Source organism: Carettochelys insculpta, chromosome 4 (genome assembly GCF_033958435.1).
Source record: "Carettochelys insculpta isolate YL-2023 chromosome 4, ASM3395843v1, whole genome shotgun sequence".
Lineage (NCBI taxonomy): Eukaryota > Metazoa > Chordata > Testudines > Carettochelyidae > Carettochelys > Carettochelys insculpta.
Genome location: NC_134140.1, coordinates 1,602,499 through 1,627,056, shown reverse-complemented (window position 1 = coordinate 1,627,056; position 24,558 = coordinate 1,602,499). Strand labels below are relative to the sequence as shown.

General features: G+C 49.8%; 2 protein-coding genes and 1 long non-coding RNA gene across 7 annotated transcripts in view; 2 read left to right on the top strand and 1 right to left on the bottom strand.

Moving 5' to 3' along the window:
• The first annotated feature begins 768 nt into the window (after window positions 1–768).
• Window positions 769–12,646, top strand: LOC142012282 (uncharacterized). Of its 2 annotated transcripts, none has more exons than XR_012645298.1 (2): window positions 769–1,245; window positions 7,320–12,646. It is a non-coding gene; the product is annotated as an uncharacterized LOC142012282 (long non-coding RNA). The 2 variants fall into 2 exon arrangements; XR_012645297.1 differs by lacking the exon at window positions 769–1,245 and adding an exon at window positions 1,262–1,985.
• Window positions 12,647–12,799: 153 nt separating this feature from the next.
• On the bottom strand, window positions 12,800–24,136 carry C4H2orf81 (chromosome 4 C2orf81 homolog). 3 transcript variants are annotated; one of them, XM_074992149.1, is made up of 4 exons: window positions 24,017–24,136; window positions 22,277–22,504; window positions 16,817–17,020; window positions 12,800–15,695 (listed from the first exon to the last, which is right to left on the bottom strand). In XM_074992149.1, exons 2-4 carry the CDS (start codon window positions 22,499–22,501, stop codon window positions 14,664–14,666), a joined length of 1,461 nt encoding a protein of 486 aa, XP_074848250.1. In that variant the 5' UTR covers window positions 22,502–22,504; window positions 24,017–24,136; the 3' UTR covers window positions 12,800–14,663. The 3 variants fall into 3 exon arrangements, with proteins under 3 accessions (XP_074848250.1, XP_074848249.1, XP_074848251.1); XM_074992148.1 differs by having other exon boundaries at window positions 23,955–24,094; XM_074992150.1 differs by lacking the exons at window positions 22,277–22,504; window positions 24,017–24,136 and adding an exon at window positions 18,266–18,313.
• Window positions 23,987–24,558, top strand: part of WDR54 (WD repeat domain 54) — a 37,173-nt gene continuing 36,601 nt past the window's right edge. Inside the window, exon 1 of one of the 2 annotated variants that reach the window (XM_074992153.1) lies at window positions 23,987–24,117. In XM_074992153.1, the coding sequence (XP_074848254.1) occupies window positions 24,098–24,117 (20 nt within the window). In that variant the 5' untranslated portion in view covers window positions 23,987–24,097. The remainder of the gene's footprint in view (window positions 24,118–24,558) is intronic. The other variant, XM_074992154.1, reaches the window with a different exon arrangement.

Below are 24,558 nucleotides of genomic sequence, written 5' to 3'. Positions count from 1 at the left end.
TAGCCAATTACCCTGGGGTCCCAGGTGACGGTTCTGGAGTCCTGCCTGACGCCCGCAGCGCTGAGGCCTCCAACTGCCTGGATCCCATGGCCCTGCCCAGCTGGTGGACTACCCAAACAACAATCAAGATGTCCAACTGGCCAGACTTGCCAAGTGCTACTTACCTGGAGGATACCCACCACCCTGGACTTGCTGATCAATCCAACTCGGGCCCAGTGCCGGTGGAAGTAGGAAGTGGCCCAGGGGACGCTCCACCTGAGCCCATGGTAGTGTGTTGCAGCCTGGATCCCTACTACCCAGCTTTGGGTGAGAGCAATCGTTAGGGCCCTGGGCCGGGAAGCAGCGGAGTGGGGAAGGCCTGCATCCCCCACCCACCCGCAAGAGAGGCAGCCCCACACCTCTCCTGAGCCACCCTGTTTTGGTGGCTAGCTCTTTGCCTGCCGCCCCGCACTGAACCGAAGGCTGGATCTCTAAACTCTGCCTGCCCTCGGTTCAGGGTGGGGTGGCAGGTAAGCAGCTCGGAAGCCCAGCCCTCGGTTCAGGGTGGGGTGGCAGGTAAGCAGCTCGAAAGCCCAGCCCTCGGTTCCGGGCAGGATGGCTGTGGAGCAGCTCGGAAGCCCAGCCCTCGGTTCAGGGTGGGGTGGCAGGTAAGCAGCTCGGAAGCCCAGCCCTCGGTTCAGGGCAGGACGGCTGTGGAGCAGCTCGGAAGCCCAGCCCTCGGTTCAGGGCAGGACGGCTGTGGAGCAGCTCGGAAGCCCAGCCCTCGGTTCAGGGTGGGGTGGCAGGTAAGCAGCTCGGAAGCCCAGCCCTCGGTTCAGGGTGGGGTGGCAGGTAAGCAGCTCGAAAGCCCAGCCCTCGGTTCCGGGCAGGATGGCTGTGGAGCAGCTCGGAAGCCCAGCCCTCGGTTCAGGGTGGGGTGGCAGGTAAGCAGCTCGGAAGCCCAGCCCTCGGTTCAGGGCAGGACGGCTGTGGAGCAGCTCGGAAGCCCAGCCCTCAGTTCAGGGCAGGACGGCTGTGGAGCAGCTCGGAAGCCCAGCCCTTGGTTCAGGGTGGGGTGGCAGGTAAGCAGCTCGGAAGGCCAGCCCTCGGTTCAGGGCAGGACGGCTGTGGAGCAGCTCGGAAGCCCAGCCCTCGGTTCCGGGCAGGACGGCTGTGGAGCAGCTCGGAAGCCCAGCCCTCAGTTCAGGGCAGGACGGCTGTGGAGCAGCTCGGAAGCCCAGCCCTTGGTTCAGGGTGGGGTGGCAGGTAAGCAGCTCGGAAGCCCAGCCCTCGGTTCAGGGCAGGACAGCTGTGGAGCAGCTCGGTTCAGGGCAGGGCAGCAGGCAAACAGTTTAGAGGTCCAGCCCTCGGTTCAGTGCGGGGTGGCAGGCAAAGAGCTAGCCACCTGTGGGAGCATGAGCACCTGGTGGCCAGGCCTCACTCGCAAGGCAGAATGACCATACACTCCATCTTGGAACGCTATCATACAACGGCGGGAAGGTCTGAAGCCAGGCCAGGAGAAAGAAATCAGAAAGTTGACAAGTAGTTGGAGAGTCCCCAAAGAGAACATCCTGACAAGCAGATAGTAAGTCCCCAAAGAGAACAGCTGGGGCAAGTAGCTGGAAGCCCCCCAAAGAGAACATCTTGGTTGTGAAACATCAGAGGTCCCGGGGGGGAGGTTCAGAAAATGACCAAGGACAGAGCAAATCTTGTAACATGTTCTGACAGGCCGGGAGGATGGAAAGCCCAAATTAGGTAACAAATGCTCTAATTGGCCAGGTATTGAACCCCCAGTAAGAAACAGTATAAAAGGTGATTTAGCAGGGACAAGGGGGTGGGCTCCTGGACACAAGGCGGAGGCCAGCAACTTCCAGTCCAGACAGCAGACCCCGGCCTGATCACCCGGACGTCACCACCACGAAAGGTCCCACCCAAGCCATATCTCTGACTTGAAGGGCCGCTGTAACATAGTTGTTGGTGAGATGTGGGAGCATTGGATGTTATTGGTAAGTCACATGTAATTATATACAGCTACATGTAACCTAGTGTTTAGCCTATGCCAAATATATATATATATATATATATATAAGACAAGTGTTAAGTAATTGCAGTTACGAGTAAATGAATCAATCACTATCGGTAAATACCACTAGCTGGACTAGCTGGGGCTGTATAGAGAATTATTGGGATGTAGAACAGCCACAGGGCATTGTGGTATTCACAATCGAAGTGTTATTTTTCCTGGTACTCATAATACTGTGGAAACCCAGGTTTTAAAGTAGATACACTGAATCACTTATTGCTGCTACACTATATAAGGCTGTTATAGCGGTGGGGTGGTCGGTCCCGGTCCACACGACTCCCCCTGCTGTATCAAACCCCACGCGCACCCACGGGACCTGGAGTAGGTTGGCACATTGTCATGGCATCATGGACAGGATGTCAAGGGTCTTATCACTTGGGATGTGGATGCCCGTGGGAGTCAACAGGGAGGGAGTCAAAGCCTGAGGAGTTATTTTATCATGCTCAGTTCCATCAATTGGAAACCGTGCAGGGAGGACAAGAGGGACTTGGTGTATGTCTGTTTGATAAGGGGGATGACAGGAAGTATACTATGAGAGTGTCAGTTGAGGGACTGGCTTGTGTCTTAAGAAAACACCCAGGGTCGAGGTTTTATCCCAGGGAGGAAAAGAAGCAGTTGCAGTTGGAAGGGATACAGAAACCGCTGGATCCCAAGCAGAATCAGATGCATGCTTATGATGTGTAGAGAGAGCTACAAAAGAAAAGAACCCGTGGTTTCCGAAATATGCCTTGGGAGACGGGGGACAAGTGCATAGGTTGCTGGTAGAGACAGCCGAGGAGTGTTGGGAAGTGCGAATAGCTCATAAAGTAAAAGCAGATGATCATGACCCGAGGCGATTGTTAAAAATCGTGGCAGAGAAATTTGTTAAGTTGTTATGCACCCTAGACATGTCAGAAGGATTGGCTAGGTCGTTGGTCAGGGGACAGGAAAAGACATCTGCTCTGGAGAAAAAACCAGGAGGACTAGGGGAAGTAGAGAAGGGGGGCACCCAGCTCGGGGAGTCAGCTCCTCTGAGAGAGCCACCCCCCCATATCCCCCAGCGGTGATTAAGTCAGTGGTACCCTCAGCCCCGATGTTGTATCCAGATCTCAGGCAGCTGGAGAAAAAGGGGGAAGGACTGAGTAGCATAGGAAAAGGAGAACGTGAGCAGAATATGGATGAAGGGATGGGAGTAGTACGAGCATTTCCTATAGCAGTCATGCGAACAGAGCATGATCAAACAGGGGGAATAACTACTAAGATTGTGCTAAGGACCCATACCCTGGGGGAACGGAAAGAGTTGTTAGACAGCACTAGCAGAAAACCCGGTGAACCGTTGCCCCAGTGATTAGGTCGGTTAGTATTAAAGTTTGGGTCAGATCTAGTAGATAAAGAAGAGGCTAGATATTTAGTGCGAAACTCCCAGTGGTTGGGGGGTGCTGCGAATAGCTGGGAGGTAGAGGATAACACCCAATGGCCTGTTACCGTCCCAGCTGTCGTCTCCTTGATGACAGAAGGCACGTTACAAATGTTTAACATACCGTTGGGATCAATTAGGACTGAGGAGGAGCTGATAAATACCATTGCTGGCATGTCGTTTATCATGTGGCAAGCTCGCCAATACCCCTTAGGACTAACAGCAGCTCAGGCTAGCAATCCCCGTCCTTATTTGTTTTTGGGAGACCCGTCTCAAGTACCTGTTAGTGCAGTAGCTGTTGAAGGGGCCGGTGAGGCAGCAGGGGTTACAGCAGGAGATCTAATGTGGCTGCAGACAGTAGTCGGGCGTCCTCTGGGTACTTTGTTTACGGTCACGGGCAAACTCAAGTTTCCAACAAGCGTAGGGGAAACGAAAGTCCTAGCAGCAAGCGAGAGCAGGCAGAACCGAAAGCAAGGAGAGGGAGAGTGAAAGTTTTACCCCCTTGAAAGGGCAGTATTTGGGTTCTTGCTGAATAACAGCAATCTTACAAGAAGTGAACTGAGAAAATTGAGTCCGGAGGAGCAATTCACCTTGGAGAAATCAAAGAGTTTTGTCCCTTACGAAGACAGTGAGAAGGGGAAGTATGGGGCGGACGACAAGGCCAAAAACGATTAGGGGTTGCTTCAGACAGGGCTGTATCTGAAGTAACTGAGTTTAACCGAGACTCAAGGCCCTATACTAAAATACATACAGAAGGGGAAGCAATCAGATTTTTGTTAGATACGGGTGCACAGGTTTCACTAATGAAGTCATCTGTCCCACACACTAAATAAGGGAAAAAATTATGGGTCCAGGGATTGCACGAAGTAAAAGCTGCAGAAATGGCCATGGTTAAGGTTAAAAGGGGTAATAAACTTTATAAGATTAAAACTATTATAGGGCATGAAAATTTACTAGGGGTAAATGAGATTTGACGACTGGGCCTGAAGACATTAATATGGCAGGCCTCACCGGTAAAATTAGAAAGTGCTTCGGTGCATAGTCCAAAAGTAGTTAACAGGAGTCCATGGAAGTTCAAACCAATTCCTACCCCAGAGGAAAGGAAAGGGCATATAAGAACTTTATTAAAGAAATTACTGTCAGAACAAAAAATAGAGTTAGTACCAGAGTCAAGGTTTCTGTCTCCCGGGTGGGGAATAAGGAAGCCGAGCGGAGACGGGTACCGGCTGGTGGGGGATTACAGACAGGCTAATACACGAGTAGAAAGGGCGCAATTTAAAACACTATACACCTTGCCAGAACTCTGGAAGATGTTACAGTCTAAGAAACTGAGATATGGGGCGAGTATTGATCTTAAGGACATGTTTTTTCAAGTCCCCCTAAGGGATGATCAGGGCATCTAAAAAACTTTTCAGTGTTAGGGAAAATATATAAATGGAAAGTTTGCCCTCAAGGCTATGTTAACTCTCCAGCAGTGTGCAGTTTAAAGTTGACGGAGACTTTAAGTAAGATAAAGGAGGAAATGGGAACGGTTGTGTTAAATTACATAGATGACATTTTAGTTGCCGGAGAGGAGAGTGAAACCACACAAAGGCTTCTAAATAAGGTATATAAACAATTAAAGCTGGATAGATGGCAGGTCAGTGAAGATAAGTCATCCAAGGTTGTGGAAACAGAGTTCTCTTTCCTAGGCCTACAAACAGACTCCGATGGCATTAGGCCAAGGGAAGGAAAGGAGAGACGGTTAAAGGAGTGGGAAAATAAGCATCCTGAGAATAAACAACAAGTACAACAAATCTTAGGAGAATTAAACTATATTCGACAATTTCTCCCCTTAGAAATTAATTGGGCAATTAGGTTATTGCAGAAAAAGGTCACTAAGAAACACCCACTTTACTGGACCACAGAGGATTCGGAGGTGTTAATGAAAAATATTGAAGTTAAGTATCAGAAGGGTAGCCGTGTTAGTCTGGATCTGTAGAGCAACGAAGGGTCCTGTGGCACCTTATAGACTAACAGAAAAGTTTAGAGCATGAGCTTGAGTTAACGAAAGCTCATGCTCTAAACTTTTCTGTTAGTCTATAAGGTGCCACAGGACCCTTCGTTGCTATAATGAAGTTAGTAACCAGCCATTAACTCTAACCAGGGTGGAACAGGAGATTCCCGTAACTATACGGCTGGCATGGACCGCAGACCATTTTTTAACCACGATAACTCAAAGGGGCAAGATAATACATTTAGAGCAATGGAGCATAAATGGATCAGAACGAAACTATGGGCCGTTAGGGAAGCTGTTGTTGGGACTTGCACACTTGTAATTCTGGTCAAAGGGGCACGTAGGAATTATACAAGCTCCATTAATAACTGCATTAAAATGGATTGCACCGGATTGCCCCGCCCCAGATTTTTCCGGGACCCTGCGCACCTGGGCACAACTAACAACACAGGCCCAATATTTTTGGGGAAATTGGGAACTTAAGGATCAGATTAATGAAATGGAGGATATAACTACCCGCCCTGTGTTTTGCGAAGCAGTAGGGCAACCGTGGATAGTTACAGATGGGAGCACAAAGGGGGGACAGGATACAGCAGCAATGTACTGTGTAAAGTGTGAAGCCGTAGAGGTTAAAGCATTGCCTTTCAAGCACGGAGCTCAACACGCAGAAGATGAGGCATTTTTTATGGGTGCAGAACACACCTTGGAGAAGCATTCACCAAAGGAGGGGTTAATTATGGGAGTTGATGCACATTACATCATCCTTATAGCTACGGATAAGAGAACTGCAGATTTAAATTGAGACAGGTGGCAAAAGGTATTACAAAGCGTTAGGGAAAGGTATCACCGAGCCTATATAGTGCATATACAGTCCCATAGGCCAGATACCCACTGGGCTCATAAATTTGTGGACGAACAGGCACAACAGCCCATTGTAGTAGGGGCTAATAAGGTTTCAGAGGAGGAAGTGCAATGGTTAGCAAACTGGTTACATAACAAATGGGGACACTATGGGGCTAGAAAGAACTATCACTGATATCAGCAGGAGATAGTGGGGAAAACGGAGATACCGCTGAACATTTGGGAACATGCAGGATGGCAGTGTTTTGTGTGTCAATCAGAAAAGTCCATGGGGACGATCGCCCACGACAAAGGTGCTTTCGCTGCTGAAGAGTTCAAACCAGGAGCGGTTTGGCAGGTTGATCGAATGGGACCATTAGAAGGGGCCTGTCAATACCCCAAGGGGCTGGTAATAGTTGATCTGGGAAGCAGACAAACATGGGTCTTGCCCCCAAGGAGGTAATAGGAGGCCTTGAAAAGGCAGTGGCACATTGGGGAATACCCACAGAAATTCAAACGGAGGGGGGACCACCATTCACTGCATGCCAACTAGGACAGTGGCTTACATTTTATAACATCAAACATCATGTTCATTTACAATACCATCCGCAAAGCAATGGGGTAGTAGAACGAAAAATAGGGGTACTGAAATTAGGAATTAAAGCAGAAAACAAAGGAAAAGGTTATAAGGGATGGGATTTAATTTTGCCCAAGGTACTTATTAATTTAAACCAGCAAACATCAAGGTGGCCGGATTTGCAGCCCAAAATCCCATTGCCTTGGCAAGGAAAGTTTGCAGCGGAAGAGTCAGTATGGGTTCATATACCCCAATTGAAGGGACCAATCCCAGAGGAGGGAAAGATAATACGACAGGCCCAATACCCTAATACTTATTGGATAACCCGCTTACAGCACAAAGGGGAAGTGCTGGTGCATCACAATTGGCTTAGCAGAAGATAATTTGTAACAAATAATCTAGCCATACAGCCAGGATAATTTTCTGAGCCTAATTTGTTTTATTACAGGTCGGCCTAATCCACGTTGGGAGCGGCAATCCCAAATGGAAATCGGCAGCACGAAATTCCACCAATACTGTTGAATTATGGGCAGCTGCATTCACGGTTCTAGCCAACACCACTGAATGCGTAGTTTGTACTAATAAAGTACCCTCTGCTAATGAGGCTCCATTTCGATTGGACCCTGTGTTTACGAACAGTTCTAATTTTAGTTCTACTAACCTTGGATATTTCCCCGATTATCAAGAAAGAAATTCCAGAGCAGGTACACTTATAACGTTGGCTATAATGGATACCCCTGCCCCAGAAGGAACTTTTTGTTGGGACTTTCCGCGCTTACACCAGACAATATATCAATGTATTGGAGAACAGCGAGAAGACTATAAGCCAATTTTTGTTGGGTTTCAACAAAACTGTAATTTAACGCTTTCGCTGTTTGAGTTATATGACCATTCAAATATAAATGTAACCGATAATTTTGTTAGTAAGAATAATACCCATTGGTTATCGCTTGCGGACGTGTGTAATAATGATAAGTCGCATCGGCATTTTTTGCGGCCAACGGGGTTTTTCGGCAATTGGATATGGTTGAACGGGGGTGTAATATTACCATACACTCCACTAAGCACTTTAATGCTACCATCATAAAACCCATGATGTGTTTGGGTCACTCACCCAAAAGTAATGCCAAAAATATGCAAAATCAGGGTGTGCTGGGCGGATGTCCATGGAGGCACAGGTTTAATAATACACGGCCACAGGCCAAAGTTCCCGACCACTTATTGGCACATAAGTGGATAAAACAAAACAGCTTACCCCCAGCCTGGTTTTGGATTTGTGGGAGTCAGGCTCATTCAACGTTGCGAAAGTATCCTATCGGTCGCTGTACTATAGGAAAACTAGCAATTTCTGGTGGCACCATTTATACTAGAAAGAATTCTGAATCACGATTTATAGGTCGGAAAAAGTGAGGTTGGACATCGGATGGTTGGGTTGCTTTTAAAACTTGAGTATCAAAAACAGCCCAAGCTGTTGTTAGCTTTAATCCGTTGGGTAACCTAGTTATGCAGGAGCAAATATTAGCTTTAGGCATAAGTATAGAACATTTAGGGAATAGAACTGCAGAAGCATTAGGGTTAACAAATGAAAAAGTGGAAGAAATTCGTACGTTATGCAAAATCGCTTGGCATTAGATTATTTACTTGCTAAAGAAAATGGGTTTTGTGAATGGCTAGGTAACAAGTATCCACAATTTAATGGACAATGTTGTTTTGAGATTAAGTTGATCAAGCAAAATGTAAGTGATATAATCCAGGATATAGAACAAATCGGTCAACAGGCCAGAGAGGCGGCATCTTGGTGGGACAAATGGTTTGGTGGTAGCCTGAAGGAGTTTTGCCTTCTCCCTCCTACATGTTTCCCAGGCCTGGCTGGGCTCTTGGCATCTAGACGGAACACCTGCTCTCATGTAGGCAAGCCGCCGGGAGCTGTGTTGTTTTGATTAGGTGTTTTTGAGAGTCCATGTTCAAGGACTGGGAGGATTGATGTGGCTTTTTTAGAGATAGAAGTGCTGAGCCAGTTATATTGTAGCTGATTGTAGCTGACTGCTTTTCTCATAATAATGTGCTCTCACTTGGTTATAAAAGCTGTGAGAATAATAAACTCAGGGCCTTCAGACTATAGAACTGTTGGCCCCCTGCTGTCTATGTTCGTCTTTGTCTTTCATCCTTCGCGGTATCGCACCTCTGGGACCTGTCACTAAAAAGAAATACAACATCTGGCGCCCGAACAGGGACACGGAGGTGAGAAGCGTCCATGCGGCGAGGAAGGTGTATCAATACCGGAGGGACCGAAGAGGATTTCTAGACCGGGTGAGTCAGACCTTCGGGATTTGGGCAGGGTTAAGATGGGGAATTCCCCATCTTCTTACTCCTCTTATATTGAATTGCTTCAGACTTTACTGAAAAGCTCAGGAGTAAAAGTAAAACAAAGTACATTTCAGAAACTTTTTGATCTTATTTGTAAGCATTGTTATTGGTTTACCCCTAGTGGGAAAGATGCTCTAGATTTAAAACAGTGGAGATTGATTATGAAAGCCCTGCGTCGAGCGCACCAAAAAGGGGAAATCATCCCGCTCCCCGTTTGGTCTCTTTGTAATCTTGTAGTCCGTGCCTTAGAGCCGTTGCAGTCTGGCTCTGAGGACGGTTGCTCCCTCTCCCCGGACTCTTTAGCAGAAAGAGGAGCCAGACGCGGGGTTCCCAAGGGAGATGGGATCTTATCGGAGGAATCAGGAGATTCTAGTGAGGAGGGCCAAGAGGATCAGCCTATTACAGGAGATGAAAAGACAGGGAACTTTGAACAGCAGAAAAATCATACTGCCCGTGAAACATCATCGGGCTTTTTCCCTGTTAGTGTTCGTGTGGCTCGGCCGGAGCCCGATTTCCCTCCCCCCCCCGCCTTCCCCGCTTTCACCGCCTACCAAGGAGGAAGGCCCCAATGGGGCTTTATCAGAGGAATCATGGTTGCAGCTCTGTAAGCAGAGAACTGCTTGTAAGCTAAAAGAGAAAAAGGAATATTGGAGCAGTCGTATCTGGCTGTTAGAAACAGCTCCTTGGACAAAAGCCCAGATTATAAGACCTTGAAGAAACTGCCCAAGTCTGAAAGCTTTAGTTCAAGTCCTTAACTCTTTGTGGTACAAAGTGTAGTTATGTAAACATTTATGTTGTGGTGTATGTGTATGTGTCATGGAGTTTTGTTCACATTAATTGTTTTGCTAACACGTGTTTGTGTCTTGTTATGGAGTTTTGTTCAATGTTGTCTGTCTGTTTGTTTGTTTGTCCTGCTGGTGCATCCATAAGGAGGGGACGCCTTCCGATATGGACACCTTTCACTATAGGAATAAAAGATCTAAATCCCTTTAGTGATACTTAAAATGGTAATATCCAATAAAATGTCACTCTGGAAAATAAGCATGTGATTTGAGGTTAAGAGTAAGTGAGTAAGTCCTTAACTCTAAAGGGTTTGGAGAAAATTCAGAGTGAGTAACTTGCAGAGTTTAGAAAGAACTAAGCATATTTGTAAATGGAATATTCCAATATGCAACCTGCCACCCCAAAGGGGGTAGAAAAGTATTCTTTTGTCTTTCAGAAACACAGAGAAAAGCTGGTAGTTACTGAAGAACAACCTAAACATCATGAATCTCGTTTTAAAATGAAGAATGTGGTTTTGTATTTTATGTTTGTGTTTATTTTATTAATAGCATTATTAAATTGTCTCTGTTGGTAAGCTAAAATACAAATGGACTTATGAAAACAACATGGTCTGTATATTGCTGCCTTATTAAATGCCTTGGCTGGCACACCAGCTAAAGCTGCAGACCTTTCCCCCCCTTGGGCCGCTTCACTGCTTCCCATTTTTATAGATTCCCAGTCTCCTATTGCAACCCTTATTGATATTGTATTATTTTAAGATCAGGCCCTAAATTCAGAAGAAACTATTTAGAGACTGGATTAATGCCTTTTGCATTCTGAACACCTTTGGTGCTCCCCGGACGGCCGCCTGGTTGCACCCAAGGTCCTTCTCCTTTATTTTGCTTGCATGCACCACAGCCTGACTCATGTAAGCGAAGCAGGGAAATAATTACTGCTGTTTAAGCAAATTGGTTTGCTTCCAAATTCTCCTAAGTAGCCCAAACTATTGTCTGGCTTGCCCTGTCTGCCAAGCCCACAATATGGGCAAACCTGTAAAGACAGTTTTGGCAACCAGATTTCTGCCTTTAGGACTGTTCCTGAAGTTATAAATGAGCTTCATTTAGCTATCCAAATGTAAATATTTTAAAAGTTGTGCTGGTTATTGTTTGTTTGTTCTCGGGATGGGTAGAGGAATGTCCATGCTGGAAAGCTGATACGGCACAGAACTCCACCTTAATTAAGGAATCCCTATGGAAGGTGGGAATGCCTAGTGAGTACCACCAGGCCACCCAGCAACCCCTAAGTAAAGGGCATGTGTTAGCCCAGCAAAAGAATAACACCCTGGCTGCACAGCTAAATAACCTGGCAGATGCAGCAGCCCAGATCTCTGCCACCCAAGTAAATTGGAAACGTTTGTATCTATGGCTACAAGAGACTCTGGGGCACACAGGGAGTGATGAGCTGGTATGGTAAGCACATATCAGGGGGTGGCCTATCACCCACCAACAGGCTAGAGACCTGTTGCAAGCCTGCACTATCTGTGCTATAAACTTGAAAACACACAGCTGAAGGACAGCGATTTGCCAGACTAAGAGATGGGAAAATACTATGGGCAACCTGGCAGGTTGATTACATTGGCCCACTTCCTACTACCAGGCAAAGGTGTAAGTACCTCTTGACTGGAATGGAAGTTGTTTCAGAAATTGGTTTGCATACCCTGCCCCATTGGCAACAGGACTGTTCACAATTATGGGACTAAACTGCTTAACAGCAATTGTCCCAGCACCCCATGAAATCCAGTCTGACAACAGCTCACATTTTAAAAACAAACCCCCTATCCAACAGCATAGTCAAGCGCTGGAATGGGCTATTAAAAAGCCACTTGAGGCCCACGGCTGGCACTTGGGAAAACAGGCTGGATAAGGTGGTACAGCAACTGAACAACCGACAGACCCCTATGGGCAGTCCAATCAGCAGAGGATTTTTCCCTATTGGGAGAAATTTCTCAACTTCGGCTGTGCCACTCAAGGACTCCAGATCTAATCCTGGAGATACTGTTGTAATTAAACACCCCAGCCTGGGAACACAGACTCACGTACTGCACTCTTACAAAGGTGGGGGTGTAGACTGCTTTAGACTCTAAAAGGGAACCAATAACCATTACCGAGGCTTGGATCACATCCAAGACCGGCTGACCTTGTGTTTTCTCTCCAGAAAAGAAGGAACCACCTGGAATGCACATTTCCCTGGGAGGAAGCAAGGCAATGGCCACCTGTAACATCAGTACACACCAAAGAATTTTAATGTATATAATATATGCATGTTGCATGGAGTAGCTAGAAAAACAAAAAGGGGGAGATGGAGGAGTTTTGCCTTCTCCCTCCTACATGTTTCCCAGGCCTGGCTGGGCTCTTGGCATCTAGACGGAACACCTGCTCTCGTGTAGGCAAGCTGCCGGGAGCTGTGTTGTTTTGATTGGGTGTTTTTGAGAGTCCATGTTCAAGGACTGGGAGGATTGATGTGGCTTTTTTGAGATAGAAGTGCTGAGCCAGGTATATTGTAGCTGACTGCTTTTTTGGTTATAAAAGCTGTGAGAATAATAAACTCAGGGCCTTCAGACTATAGAACTGTTGGCCCCCTGCTGTCTATGTTCGTCTTTGTCTTTCATCCTTCGCGGTATCGCACCTCTGGGACCTGTCACTAAAAAGAAATACAACAGTAGCCCATCCGTATTTGGACTGGGAGGGTTAAAACAATTATTTTGGTCTATTTGCATAATACTCATAGCACTATTACTTGTCGTTTCTTTGGGGTGTCAACTTGTACGCAGGATAACCTCACCAGGGACTCAGGTCAACTCTCTCGCCCTCCACGCAGATACTCAGCTGTTGTTAGCTGCTGATAGCGGTAGTGATGTGGAGGTAGAGGTCCTGCTCGCTCGGCCACGGCCAAAGGGGCATTTGGGAGCACGAGCACCTCGTGGCCAGGCCTCACTCGCAAGGCAGAATGCCATACGCTCCATCCTGGAACGCTATCATGCAACGGCGGGAAGGTCTGAAGCCAGGCCAGGAGAAAGAAATCAGAAAGTTGACAAGTAGTTGGAGAGTCCCCAAAGAGAACATCCTGACAAGCAGACAGTAAGTCCCCAAAGAGAACAGCTGGGGCAAGTAGCTGGAAGCCCCCCAAAGAGAACATCTTGGTTGTGCAACATGAGAGGTCCCGGGGGGGAGGTTCAGAAAATGACCAAGGACAGAGGAAATCTTGTAACATGTTCTGACAGGCCGGGAGGATAGAAAGCCCAAATTAGGTAACAAACGCTCTAATTGGCCAGGTATTGAACCCCCAAGTAAGAAACAGTATAAAAGGTGATTTAGCAGGGACGAGGGGGTGGGCTCCTGGACACCAGGCAGAGGCTAGCAACTTCCAGTCCAGATAGCAGACCCCGGCCTGATCACCCGGACGTCACCACCACAAAAGGTCCCACCCAAGCCATATCTCTGACTTGAAGGGCCGCTGTAACGTAGTTGTTCGTAAGATGTGGGAGCATTGGATGTTATTGGTAAGTTACATGTAATTGTATACAGCTATATGTAACCTAGTGTTTAGCCTATGCCAAATAAATAAATATATTTAAGACAAGTGTTAAGTAGCTGTAGTTACGAATAGATGAATCAGTCATTATTGGTAAATACCACTAGCTGGACTAGCTGGGGCTGTATAGAGAATTATTGGGACTTAGAACAGCCACGGGGCATTGTGGTGTTCACAATCGGAGTGTTATTGTTCCTGGTACTCATAATACTGTGGAAACCCAGGTTTTAAAGTAGATACACTGAATCACATATTGCTGCTACACTATATAAGGCTGTTATAGCGGTGGGGTGGTCGGTTCCGGGCCACCTGACTCCCCCTGCTGTATCAAACCCCACGCGCACCCACGGGACCAGGAGTAGGTCGGCACATCGTCACCACCAAAACAGGGTGGCTCGGGAGAGGCATGGGGCTGCCTCTCTTGGGGGTGGGTAGGGGGACGCAGGCCTTCCCACTCCACTGCTTCCTGGCCTGGGGCCCTAATGATTGGGCTTCCGAGCTGCTTCCCAGCCGCCCCACCCTGAACCGAGGGCTGGGCTTCCTAACTGCGGGCCTGCCTTGGGCAGTCCATTAAAGGGGACAAGGCCCCCAGGGTTGGCCAGAGGCTCAGCAGGGCAAGCTGCGGAGACCTGCACTGCGTAGAAGGGGCAACTGCCGCAGGCCGGGGATGCTACAGGAACATTTCATTAAGCAACCTCCCTGCTGCAGCTGGGCGAGGTTGCAGCAGGTAAGTTAATAGCACCTAGACAGCATGTAGCCTTGGGGCCAGGCTGTGCCCTCTGATGGGCTGGTCTGCAGGGAGGTGGAGCCAGAGCAGTCAGTGAGGCGTGCTGTGGGTGCCTGGGATTTATTGTTACCAAGAGCTGGGGAAGAGGAAGGAGTCAGCACAGGCAAAAGTGGATCCCTTGTCACATTTACCAGCCAGTTACCCCACTAACAGGCCTGCACAGTATCCGCAGCTTAGCGGCGAGACACTGCTGCACACCACGCTGGCGCTCTGCAGCAGGCTGGTGATGGTACAGCACACCTTGCCAGTCCTGGGAGCGTAGGGCTCACAGCATGTATGCTCCACTTACAAGCACTGTGGCCCTGAAGTCATGGAGGATGTGAGCAGAGCCACCGGGTGCACCTGAGGCGTATGATCACAGATGAGCTGCTCCACAGCGACTGCAGGCAGTGGCAATCTAGGGCGGATGGGCCCGAGACTTCTTTGGAAGAGCCCTCCCCCTCCCTCCTGGTGCAGAGCACCATGGCAGGACCCATGCATCACTCTGCTGCTGTCCTGGATTGCCACTCCTGGGGCTGGCTCCATGGAGTCCACCAGGCTGCTGGGTTTCCAGTGGAGATGGCTGCTGGATTCAAGGCTCCTCACTGTGGAAGGCAAATGCTGTGTTCCCTTGTCAGGGTGACTCTGACAGAAAGCCTGGGCCAGCTCACCACCCAGCTTGGGCCCTGTGTCCTGGAGCAGCTTAGTGCTAATGAGCGCTCCCAAACCTGGCCCTTGGGCTGCACAGCTGTGGGACTTCGTACTTCTCCGGCCACGCCCGTAGAGGGTTTTGAGAACTTCCTGCTGCTTGGCCTCAACATCAAGGCTCAGCACCTCCACCTGTGGCTTGATCCAGTGCTTAGGGAGACGGGCTGGGTCCAGCTTGGGCATGGCGATGGCTGTGCCAAACTCATCGTACATCACCCCCTTGATGTTGGGGGGCCTGCCAACCTGGATCTTCAGCAGGTTGCTGCAGGACAAGGGCAGGAGCTGGGGAAGGTTGCCAAGATCCTCCTGTGGCAATTCCTCCGGCAGGGTCTGGGAGAGCTGCTTCGGGAGCAGCTTCTTCTCAGTCTGCTCTAGGTGCCTGGTGTTGCTCTTCAGGCCAGCGGAACACAGGGACCCTGGATAGGGCTTGTGTGCTTTTCTAGTCTTGGGCCTGGGGGGCGGGGCTGGCCGGGGAAACAGATGCTGTGCCCTGAATGACTTTGCCAGCTTGACTCCCTTCTTCTCCAGAGGCTGCACCGAGAGGGAGCTCGCTGGTGCCTCAGGGGTTCCTGGGTAGGACCACATCTCCTCATGGGAAAGTGTTCCATCAGGGAGTTCGTCCAAAGACACCTGCAGGAAACAGCCATTAACATAAAGAGGGAGCCTCAGGCTCACAGGCCGGAGAGGGGCCACCAGACTCAGGACAAGCTATGGCCCCCTCAGCAGCCCAGCCTAGGCCATTTCTTCATGCCTCAGCAAACAGGTGAAGTGCAAGAGCCAAACCACAGAGCAGGGGTGTGTGGGGTCAAGGTCTTCTGTGTTGGAAAAGGAGATGGTTGGTGAGTTCGTAGTGTCATCTCACTCCTAACAACACCTCATGGAAACATCCTGGTCCAAATGGACTGGCTTTGGCAGAATGGGGGTGAGAGCTGACTCTGCTCTTCATCCCGCACTTCTCCTATACCCCTCCTGCCCAAGGGGCTTCAAGAAACATCCTGCTGCTGCTGCTGCAAGGGCCCAAAGCAAACAAACACCCTTCGTCCCTATAAGTTCTGAGACTCCCAGCACTCCAGTGAAGCTGTAGCTTGGATGGGGAAAAAGTCCAAAGAAATTAGGAAGCTTCTGTCAGAACCCAGTCCAATGCCTGAGCCACATGAATGTCCTTCCTTTCATGGGGGTGAGGCCCTCACACCTCTGCTCCAAGGCACTGAGTAGGTGAGACAAAATTTGCATTCTGGCTAGCGGCTGTGCTGGGCACAACTCCCCCAGTCAAAGCCAGACTCTCCCACACTCCGAGGACAAAGCCCTGGGTGCAGCAAGCACTCACCACAGGACTGCAGCCAGTGGTAGTGGCACACTTCTCTTATCTCAATAGGCTGGAACTTTCCCCAGCCAGTAAGTAGCAGCTTAAAGGGGCCAGGACATCAAGAGGCCTATGAAGGCTGGGACTGTGATAACTGTGGGTCTTGCAAGGTTGTTTCTGTGGCCTCACACCTGTCAGGCCTAGGCCTGTATCTCAGTGGATCTCCCTGTGTTGTGGTGCTCCAGGTGAAATCAAGCCCTAGAGTACTAGTCAGATTGAGGGCAGTATCCAGTCTCATCTCTTGAGCTCTGCCAGTCCCAGAGTGCATTGCTCAAAGGACTGGCCCTCAGGGGCAGCCTGCTTCTCTCACGTTTACTCCCAGTGCTTTCACACACACCCAGGCCCAGTGCTCCCCAGGTAAGCCCTGGTGCTCAAGTGCCTCTCTCACCTGTGGGAACAGGGTCAGACTGCTTCGGATGACGGGGACTGAGCCCTGTGCCCATGAGTCTGTCACACAGGCCATTGGCTCTTCCTCCTCCTGCCAAGTGGCGTCTTCCTCCACGGTGGCCTCCCCCTCATCCCGTACCAGGAAGCGCCATTCAGCAATCTGCAGCATAGCGTCCCGGGCCTGGCTGATGGTGAATGGGATGCACTGGCAAAGCAGAGGAGAAATGCAATGAACCCAGCACGTCCCACTTGCTGCCTGACTTTGGCTAGGAGTGAAGCAGGAGACTCGGCCTATAAACACACCCTCAGCCATGAGTGTGTCCTTCACAACCCTCACTGTTCATGTCACCTCTGGCTTTGGTCCACTGAAGCTAAGAGAGTCCAAGTGGGTGCAGCTGTAGCCAGGAAGTGTTCGGCTACCCTGTCCCACCCAGCCTGACAGACAGCCTGTAATCCAAGCTGCAGGAAGCTCAGGGTGCCAGAGCTATTGTCTCCATAATGGAACTGAGAGGAGAGTTGAAGCCAGGAGGGAGATTCCCATTCTACTTAGATTTCACATCATAAGAACATAACATAAGAACGGCCATACAGGGTCAGACCAAAGGTCCATTTAGCCCAGTATCCTGTCTGCCGACAGTAGCCAATGCCAGGTGCCCCAGAGGAGGTGAGCCAAAGACAATGATAAAGCAAATTGTCTCCTGCCATCCATCTCCTGCCTTCAACAAAAGGCTAGTCACCATACCTCACCCCTTGCTAATAGCCATCTATGGACCTAACCTCCAAACATTTATCGAGCTTTTTTTTAAAACTCTGTTAGAGTCCTGGCCTTCACAGCGTCCTCTGGCAAGGAGTTCCACAGGTTGACTGTGCGCTGTGTGAAGAAAAACTTTCTTTTACTAGTTTTGAACCTGCTACCCATTAATTTCATTTGGTGTCCTCTAGTTCTTGTATTATGGGAACAAGTAAATAACTTTTCTGTATTCACTTTCTCCACACCATTCATGATTTTATATACCTCTATCATATCACCCCTCAGTCTCCTCTTTTCGAGACTGAAAAGTCCCAGTCTCTCTAGCCTCTCCTCATATGGGACCCGTTCCAAACCCTTAATCATTTTAGTTGCCCTGTTCTGAACCTTTTCTAAACGCCAATATATCCTTTTTGAGGTGAGGAGACCACATCTGCACGCAGCATTCAAGGAGTGGGAGTACCATAATTTTTTATAGGGGAAGTAAGATATTCTTCATCTTATTTTCTATCCCTTTTTTAATTATTCCTAACATCCTATTTGCTTTACTGACTGCCGCTGCACACTGCATGGATGTTTTAAGAGAACTATCCACTGTAATTCCAAGATCACTTTCCTGATCTGTTGTAGCTAAATTTGCCCTCATCATATTGTATGTATAATTGGGGTTATTTTTCCCAATGTGCATTACCTTACACTTACCCACATTAAATTTCATTTGCCATTTTGCTGTCCAGTCACTCAGTTTGCTGAGATCTTTTTGAAGTTCTTCACAGTCTGCTTTGGTTTTGACTATCCTGAACAGTTTGGTGTCATCTGCAAACTTTGCCACCTCACTGCTTACCCCTTTCTCTAGATCGACGAATAAGTTGAAAAAGATTGGTCCCAGGACTGACCCTTGGGGAACGCCACTAGTTACCCCCCTCCATTGTGAAAATTTACCATTTATTCCAACCCTTTGTTTCCTGTCTTTTAACCAGTTCCCAATCCATGAAAGGATCTTTCCTCCTATCCCATGACCACCTAATTTACATAAGAGCCTTTGGTGAGGGACCATGTCAAAGGCTTTCTGGAAATCTAAGTATACTATGTCTACTGGATCCCCCCTATCCGCATGCTTGTTAACCCCTTCAAAGAACTCTAATAGATTAGTAAGACACGGCTTCCCTTTACAGAAACCATGTTGACTTTTGCTCAACAAATCATGTTCTTCTACGTGTCTGACAATTTTATTCTTTACTATTGTTTCTACTAATTTGCCTGGTACTGACATTAGACTTACCGGTCTGTAATTGCCAGGGTCTCCTTTAGAGCCCTTTTTAAATATTGGTGTTATATTAGCTGTCTTCCAATCATTGGATACCGAAGCTGATTTAAAGGATAGGTTACAAACCGCTGTTAATAGTTCCGCAATTTCACATTTGAGTTCTTTCAGAACCCTTGGGCAAATACCATCTGGTCCCGGAGACTTGTGACTGTTTAGCTTATCAATTAGTTCCAAAACCTCCTCTAATGACACTTCAGTCTGGGACAGTTCCTCAGATGTGTCACCTATAAAGGACGGCTCAGATTAGGGAATCTCTCTAACATCCTCAGCTGTGACGACCGAAGCAAAGAAATCATTTAGTTTTTCCGCAATGGCATTATCTTCCTTGATTGCTCCTTTTATGTCTCTATCGTCCAGGGGCCCCACTGCTTTTTTAGCAGGCTTCCTGCTTCTAATGTACTTAAAAACATTTTACTATTGTTTTTTGAATTTATGGCTAACTGTTCCTCAAAATCTTTTTTGGCTTTTCTTATTACATTTTTACATTTGATTTGGTAGTGTTTACGTTCCTTTCTATTTTCGTCACTAGGATTTGACTTCCACTTTTTAAAATATGTCTTTTTATCTCTCACTGCCTCTTTTACATGGTTCTTAAGCCACGGTGGCTCTTTTTTAGGTCTCTTACTGTGTTTTTTAACTTGGGGTATACAGTTAAGTTGGGCCTCTAATACGGTGTCTTTGAAAAGTTTCCATGCAGCTTGCAGGGATTTTACTCTAGTTACTCTACCTTTTAATTTCTGTTTAACTAACCTCCTCATTTTTGTGTAACTCCCCTTTTTGAAATTAAATACCAGAGTGTTGGACTGTTGCGGTGTTCTTCCCAACACAGGAATATTAAATGTTATTATGTTATGGTCACTATTCCAAGTGGTCCTGTAATAGTTACCTCTTGGACCAGATCCTGTGTTCCACTCAGTACTAAATCAAGAATTGCCTGTCCCCTTGTGGGTTCCTGTACCAGCTGCTCCAGGGAGCAGTCATTTAAGGCATCAAGAAATTTTCTCTCTGAATCCCTTCCTGAGGTGACATGGACACAGTCAATATGTGGATAATTGAAATTCCCTATTATTACTGAGTTTTTTATTTTGATAGCCTCTCTAATCTCCCTTAGCATTTCAGCATCACTATCACTGTCCTGGTCAGGTGGTCAATAATATATCCCTAGTGCTATATTCCCATCAGAGGAAGGAATTGCTATCCATAGTGATTCTATGGAACATTTTGATTCATTTAGGATTTTTATTTCATTTGATTCTATATTATCTTTCACATACAGTACCACTCCGCCACCCGCTCGACTCATTCTGTCCTTCCGATATATTTTATATCCCGGTATGATCATGTCCCACTGATTGTCCTTATTCCACCAGGTTTCCGTGATGCCTATTATGTCAACCTACTCCTTTGATATGAGGTATTCTAATTCACCCATCTTATTAGACAGACTTCTAGCATTTGTGTAAAAGCACTTTAAAAAACTACCACTATTCATATACCTGCCCTTACCTGACGTATTGGATTCTTTTATATGTGATTTTTTCTCATCTGATCTGGCCGATACTCTATCATCTCCCTTCTTCTCTTTCTGACTGAATTCTAGAGAATCTCTATCAATGGAGTCTCACCTAAGAGAAGTCTCCATCCGATCCACGTGCTTCTCCGCACCAATCAGCTTTCCCCCATCTCTTGGTTTAAACACTGCTCTCCGACCTTTTTAAATGTTTCATGCCAGCAGCCTGGATCCACCTTGGTTTAGGTGGAGCCCATCCTTCCTGTATAGGCTCCCCCTACCCCAAAAGTGTCCCTGGTTCCTAATAAATCTAAACCCATCTTCCCTACACCATTGTCTCATCCACGCATTGAGACTCTGAAGTTCTGCCTGCCTACCTGGCCCTGCACGTAGAACTGGAAGCATTTCTGAGGATGCCACCATAGAGGTCCTGGATTTCAGTCTCCTTCCTAGCAATCTAAATTTGGCCTCCAGGACATCCCTCCTACCCTTTCCTATGTCACTGGTACCTACATGTACCATGACCACCGGCTCCTCCCCACTACTGGATATAAGTCTGTCTAGATGCCTTGAAAGATCCGCAAGCTTCGCAGCAGGCAGGCAAGTCACCATACGGTTCTCCCAGTCATCACAAACCCAACTATCTATATTTCTAATGATCGAATCACCCACTACTAACACTTGCCTCCTCCTAACAACTGGCGTTCCCTCCCCCAGAGGGGTATCCTCAGCGCGAGAGGATACCATAGCACCCTCTGGAAGGAGGGTCTCAACTATGGGATGGTTTCCCTCTGCCCCCATTGACTGCTCTCCTTCCCTGAGCCTTTCATCCTCCTTAACAGCATTGGGGCTGTCAGATTGGAGGTGGGACAGCCCTACTACATCCTGGAAAGCCTCATCAACATAGTTCTCTACCTCCCTTAGCTCCTCCAGTTCAGCCACCCTGGTCTCCAAAGCCTGCACTTGGTCTCTGAGGGCCAGGAGCTCCTTGCATCGAGTGCACACATACGCCACCCGCCCACAGGGTAGGTAATCGTACATATTACACTCGACGCAATAAACAGGATAGCCCCCGCTCTGTTGCTGGTCTTCTGCCTCCATTTCCTTCTCTGATTTAGTTTAATTCTATAAGGGGTTTTTATGTAAAAGTTTCAGAGGGGGATGTTATAAAAGATTTAAGGATGTTAGAAATAACTAGCTCTCTCTAAGTTCCCCCTCTAAACTCCCTCCTGTTAGCAGTCGCCCTGTTTGCAAGAGCCCCGGTCGCAAGCATATCACATCCGTGGCCATGGTGGCCGAGTGCCTAATGCTGGGTGCAGGACATTACAACCCACCAGAAGATGAGTGTGACTCACATGTACTGACAGTGGAGCTGGAATGGGGTGCATGGATCAATAGGAGAATGAGAGCAGAGATTCTAGTAGCTCTCAGCATGAGGGAGAGGGCAGCCAAGTCAAGACACATGGAGGCCACTGCAACATGGCCTCATCTACCCTACAAGCCCTATTTCTTATGGATGTAAAAGTCTGTCCTGGCTCTCGGCTCTGCTTTCGTCCCTCTTCATGAAGGAAGCAGCAGCACAGGGCTGCTCTAAACCAGATGGCTTGGGCCCTCAAGACAAACACTTTCTCTGAAGCCCTTCCATCTGTTCCTGGGCTGCTTGTTTTCACAGGCCTAGTGTTCTCAGTGCCTCCCTACAGAAGGCAGACAGGAGCCAGGCCCAGCAGCTGGGCTGTTCAGATTCAGCCTGGACAAAGCCCTGAAGAGCGGCTTATTGGGAACAGCCCTGTCCTGAGCCTGAAGCTGGAACCAGATAGAGCTGTACGATCTCTAGCACTTGGCTTCCATAGAAAGGAGAGGCCTGGCACACTCTTACCTGTCGAGCCAGGTACACTTTATGACATTCTTCCATCACCTGGTCTAGCATCCAGGCCAGGATATCCTCCACTCCATCCTCTCCTTCCTCTGTGTTGACCAGGGAGATCCATTCTGATTCAGAGAGGCGCCCAGGGACAATATCCACTTGAGGGATGGGTACTGTGGGGGGGCGCAACTTCTCTGCCCGTGACTTGGAGAGAGGTACCCGGTCCCGGGACGTCATTTACTAAAGGGGAAATAGGACAGCGCCTGTCAGCACCATCTCATTAGTACTGTACCAGGGAAAACGAGAGACCTGGGGCTAAACAGGTCCCTGGGCTGGAGATAACAAGTGAAGGATCAATCCAGGATGCCCCAACAAGGCTTACAGGCTATATGCAGCTCCTGGCACTATACTCGGTGGCCCACAGTCACATGGATGCATAGCGATAGAGATTGTTAGACTCTGGAGATGGTGCTGATGCCACTCCTCACTGGTGTGGGACTGGCAAGAAGGATCTGGCTTATGTGAGTGTTGTTGTGGAACTTCCAATCCAATCCCAGGAGACAGCAAGTGCTAATGGTGAGAGCAGCAGTCTGAGTGAGACTCAGGATTCCTGGGTATTTGACTGTTCTGCAGGAAGGACTGTGCTCTAGTGGTATTCCCTACCTTCGTCACTGGGGACCCGGGCTGGCCACAGAATGCAGCGGGGTTCTGACAGGTGCAGCTGGGACAGGGAGGACAGGCAGGTGGTGATTCAGTAGGATGAAGAGGCTGCAGGCAGGGGCTGGCAGCTCTGCAGCATGTTTGTGCTCTGTTCAGGTAGCGCGGTGGTGCTAGCACGGAAGGGAGGAGGGTGGGATCAAGTGGCAAGGGCAAACTCACGTGGGGAAACTAAGGCAGAAGGGGGCCACTGACGGAAACAACAACAGAGCACAACTAGAACGGAGGAGTGCTGGCTCCCCAACGCATAGCAGGTCACCGCCTCTCCTGCCACTTCAGACCTGTCACCTCAGAACCATTGTGTCCTAACAGCACCTCACCATTGTCACCCCATGGCAATATCCCCCTCCCCACCACAAAGCAACCCAACATGCAGCACTGCCCGCCCCACCCGCAGCCATGGCCCCCGACCCCACTGCTCCCCCACTCGCAGCACTGACCGCCCCACCCCCAACCACGGCCCCCCCGACCCCACTGCTCCCCCACTCGCGGCACTGACCGCCCCACCCCCAACCACGGCCCCCCCGACCCCACTGCTCCCCCACTCGCGGCACTGACCGCCCCACCCCCAACCACGGCCCCCCCGACCCCACTGCTCCCCCACTCGCGGCACTGACCGCCCCACCCGCAACCACGGCCCCCCCCACCTCACTGCTCCCCCACTCGCGGCACTGACCGCCCCACCCGCAACCACGGCCCCCCCGACCCCACTGCTCCCCCACTCGCGGCACTGACCGCCCCACCCCCAACCACGGCCCCCCCGACCCCACTGCTCCCCCACTCGTGGCACTGACCGCCCCACCCCCAACCACGGCCCCCCCGACCCCACTGCTCCCCCACTCGCGGCACTGACCGCCCCACCCCCAACCACGGCCCCCCCGACCCCACTGCTCCCCCACTCGCGGCACTGACCGCCCCACCCGCAACCACGACCCCACTGCTCCCCCACTCGCGGCACTGACCGCCCCCTCACCGAGCCGGCTGGAGCTCCCGCAAGCTCCTCTCCCAGGCCTCTGCCGGCTCTGCCCCTGTCACCTTGGCAACGCCTGCGGGCCCCGTTTAGTGACGTAATCGCTCTGCGACGCCCGCGTCTTGACAACACGCTACGCCGTCGCCATGGCTGCGGGGGACACGGGGTGAGCAGGAGCGATCGGGGCCTTTTCCCGGCTCAGAGCCCGCCCTGTGCGCGTCTCTCCGGCCCCGCCCGACCGCCCCCCCGCTCACTGCCCGACCCCCCCACCGGCCCCCGCTCCGCTCACTGCCCGCGGCCCCCCCACCGGACCCCGCTCCGCCCACTGCCCGACCCCCCCACCGGACCCCGCTCCGCTCACTGCCCGCGGCCCCCCCACCGGACCCCGCTCCGCTCACTGCCCGACCCCCTCACCGGCCCCCGCTCCGCTCACTGCCCGCGGCCCCCCCCACCGGACCCCGCTCCGCTCACTGCCCGCGGCCCCCCCACCGGCCCCCGCTCCGCTCGCTGCCCGCGGCCCCCACCGGCCCCCGCTCCGCTCACTGCCCGCGGCCCCCCCACCGGCCCCCGCTCCGCTCGCTGCCCGCGGCCCCCACCGGCCCCCGCT

Excerpts from the sequence above, each read along its gene's own strand:
- C4H2orf81 (XM_074992149.1), bottom strand. The coding sequence starts at position 22,501 with ATGACGTCCCGGGACCGGGTACCTCTCTCCAAGTCACGGGCAGAGAAG. Across the intron at positions 17,021-22,276 it reads AAGTGTACCTGGCTCGACAG|TGCATCCCATTCACCATCAG; the intron begins GTAAGAGTGTGC and ends CTGCTTTGCCAG. Across the intron at positions 15,696-16,816 it reads GTCTGACCCTGTTCCCACAG|GTGTCTTTGGACGAACTCCC; the intron begins GTGAGAGAGGCA and ends TGTTTCCTGCAG.